The sequence below is a fragment of the Arachis duranensis genome, chromosome 7, assembly GCF_000817695.3.
Source record: "Arachis duranensis cultivar V14167 chromosome 7, aradu.V14167.gnm2.J7QH, whole genome shotgun sequence".
NCBI classification, from domain to species: Eukaryota; Viridiplantae; Streptophyta; class Magnoliopsida; order Fabales; family Fabaceae; genus Arachis; species Arachis duranensis.
The window spans coordinates 2,718,380-2,720,476 of record NC_029778.3 but is presented as its reverse complement, the minus strand read 5'-3'; the positions used below and the strand labels follow the sequence as shown (position 1 = coordinate 2,720,476).

General features: G+C 31.0%; 1 protein-coding gene across 1 annotated transcript; it reads right to left on the bottom strand.

Annotated features, from left to right (window-relative positions):
* Positions 1–260: 260 nt before the first annotated feature.
* Positions 261–1,373, bottom strand: LOC107496376 (heterodimeric geranylgeranyl pyrophosphate synthase small subunit, chloroplastic). The gene has a single exon (XM_016117625.3). The coding sequence runs from the start codon at positions 1,289–1,291 to the stop codon at positions 350–352; it is 942 nt and encodes a 313-aa protein (XP_015973111.1). The 5' UTR covers positions 1,292–1,373; the 3' UTR covers positions 261–349.
* Positions 1,374–2,097: the final 724 nt, after the last annotated feature.

The following is a 2,097-nucleotide window of genomic DNA, read 5'->3' as shown; positions in this document are numbered from 1 at the left end:
GGTAATTCATGTACTTCGTTCAAAAAATAATATATAATGGATATGAAAATTTCTTGTATGCTATGAGAGAAACAAATATTTTTGCTATATATTATTTATTTTGCTTCATCTTAGTTTATATTTTATATATTAATATATATTTTTTTGTTAAATCTTAATTTTAAAATAACATAGTGAATCTGTATTACTAATAACCTGAAAAGTAATTAAAGTATCGAACGAAAACCTACAAATGGAGTTGTTTTCGAAAAACCTAAAATTATAGTAAATACATCTTAATATATCTTACATCTTGCATAATTATAACACCACCTAAAATACAATTAAGATAATATATATACATTTTTTTCTAAACATGAATAATGAAGCTAGAAATTGCATCAACATCTCTATTATTATCCTTGAAATATTGCAATTCCTTGAATGCCAAATCTTTTACCACTTCCACTTCTTCCCAAAATCCCTCATTAACCATTCCTTGGATCATTCCAACATAAAATCCAAATTTTCTTAACCTTTCAATTTCCTCTTCACTCCCACCACCCAACACTGCTCCACATGAAGCCCCACATGCATGCAACCCACCCTCATTTTTCTCCATAATGTCCATGATTCTCTCCACGTGGCATGACTCCCCACCGTCCGATTCACTCAATAATTTTTTTTTGTATTGGGCATCTATCAGTCCTTTTGATCCCACGGCGCGTGATATCTCAATGATCACGCGCAAGACCCGGTCCGAGTTTTCTTGAACCGAGTCACAGGATCTAGACAACAACTCGAACCCAAAAGGTATTAGACCATCTCCTGTCATAAGTTCAATGCCAGGACTAAAAGCCCGAAAACTCATAGTATTGGATTTGGGCCTGGACATGGGCTTGGGCTTGCTTGGAATTTGCTCATGTGTGTGATTAGCTGCAAGGAGGAGTACCAAAGCAGAAGCCGCCGCCATGGCTTGGTGGCGATCACCACTGAGAAGCTCGCCGGCGGCGAGGCAAAGAGCCGGCACGGTGGTTCGAGGGGCCGAGAAGACGAGATGGTGCATGGGCTCGAATACCACGAGTGGATCTTTATAGGGCATGACATGTTTGAGATGGGCTTCAATGTCGGCCTGCAAAGAAGCCCAATAAGGTTGAAGGATAGAGGGAGCAGTAGTAATAGTAGTAGTAGTAATTGTTGTCATTTTAACCGCCGTGGGCTTAGGTATGTATGATGGACGATCATGATTTGATTTGCATGAAAAATGGACGGTTGGCTTGCCATTTATGTGGAGCATAGAACCAACCACCATGGTAGAATGAAGAAGAAAAAAGAGAAATGGAAAGAGCTTAGGCCTAGGGAGAATTAATAGGAAGAAAAGCTTTGAAGAGAGAGTGGAGGGCCTATGCTATATTTATATATGTGCCTCCTTAAATCATTAAATGAGTGACGGCTTGTGATAATGAATTACATGTTATATTTTACAAAAATGTTATTTGTACACTAAAATCAGCCACCAGTATATTTAACTTTTATATATAAATATATGTGTAATTTAGTTTATTTTTAATATATATTTATATTTTAATATATATTTTATACTAATGACTGACTTTAGTGACTAATTTTAGTATACACATAGCATTATTCTATATTTTAATAACCACATTGTTAATTTTAGATATTTAAAAAAAAAGAAAAACTAATTTTTGTTCTAAACTTATATTCATAAAAAAACTTTTATTTTATTTTTTATGATAATTTATTTCGGTTATAATTTTATTTTGAGAGTTATATTTTGTATTCTATAAAAATACAAATATCTTTGTGATCATTAATAATTTATGATTTGTTTTCAAGTTTTTGAAATTAAAAAAATCAATTTTAATTAAAAAAATATAATAACATTTTAATTAAATATACCAAAAAAATATTGGTATATTATAATTTTATAAAATATTATTAATATTGTTATAAATAAAAAATAATAAAAAAATTAAAAAAATTATATGAAATCAATTCTTATATATCAAAATTTTTAGATTTGTCTCTGTTTACCTATATATTCTCTTTCTTTTAAAATTTTCTTCTTAGAAGTTATTAACGAAAACTTTTATG

What these genes read in the sequence shown, in the direction of transcription:
- LOC107496376 (XM_016117625.3), bottom strand. Translation starts at nt 1,291, where the DNA reads ATGGTGGTTGGTTCTATGCTCCACATAAATGGCAAGCCAACCGTCCAT.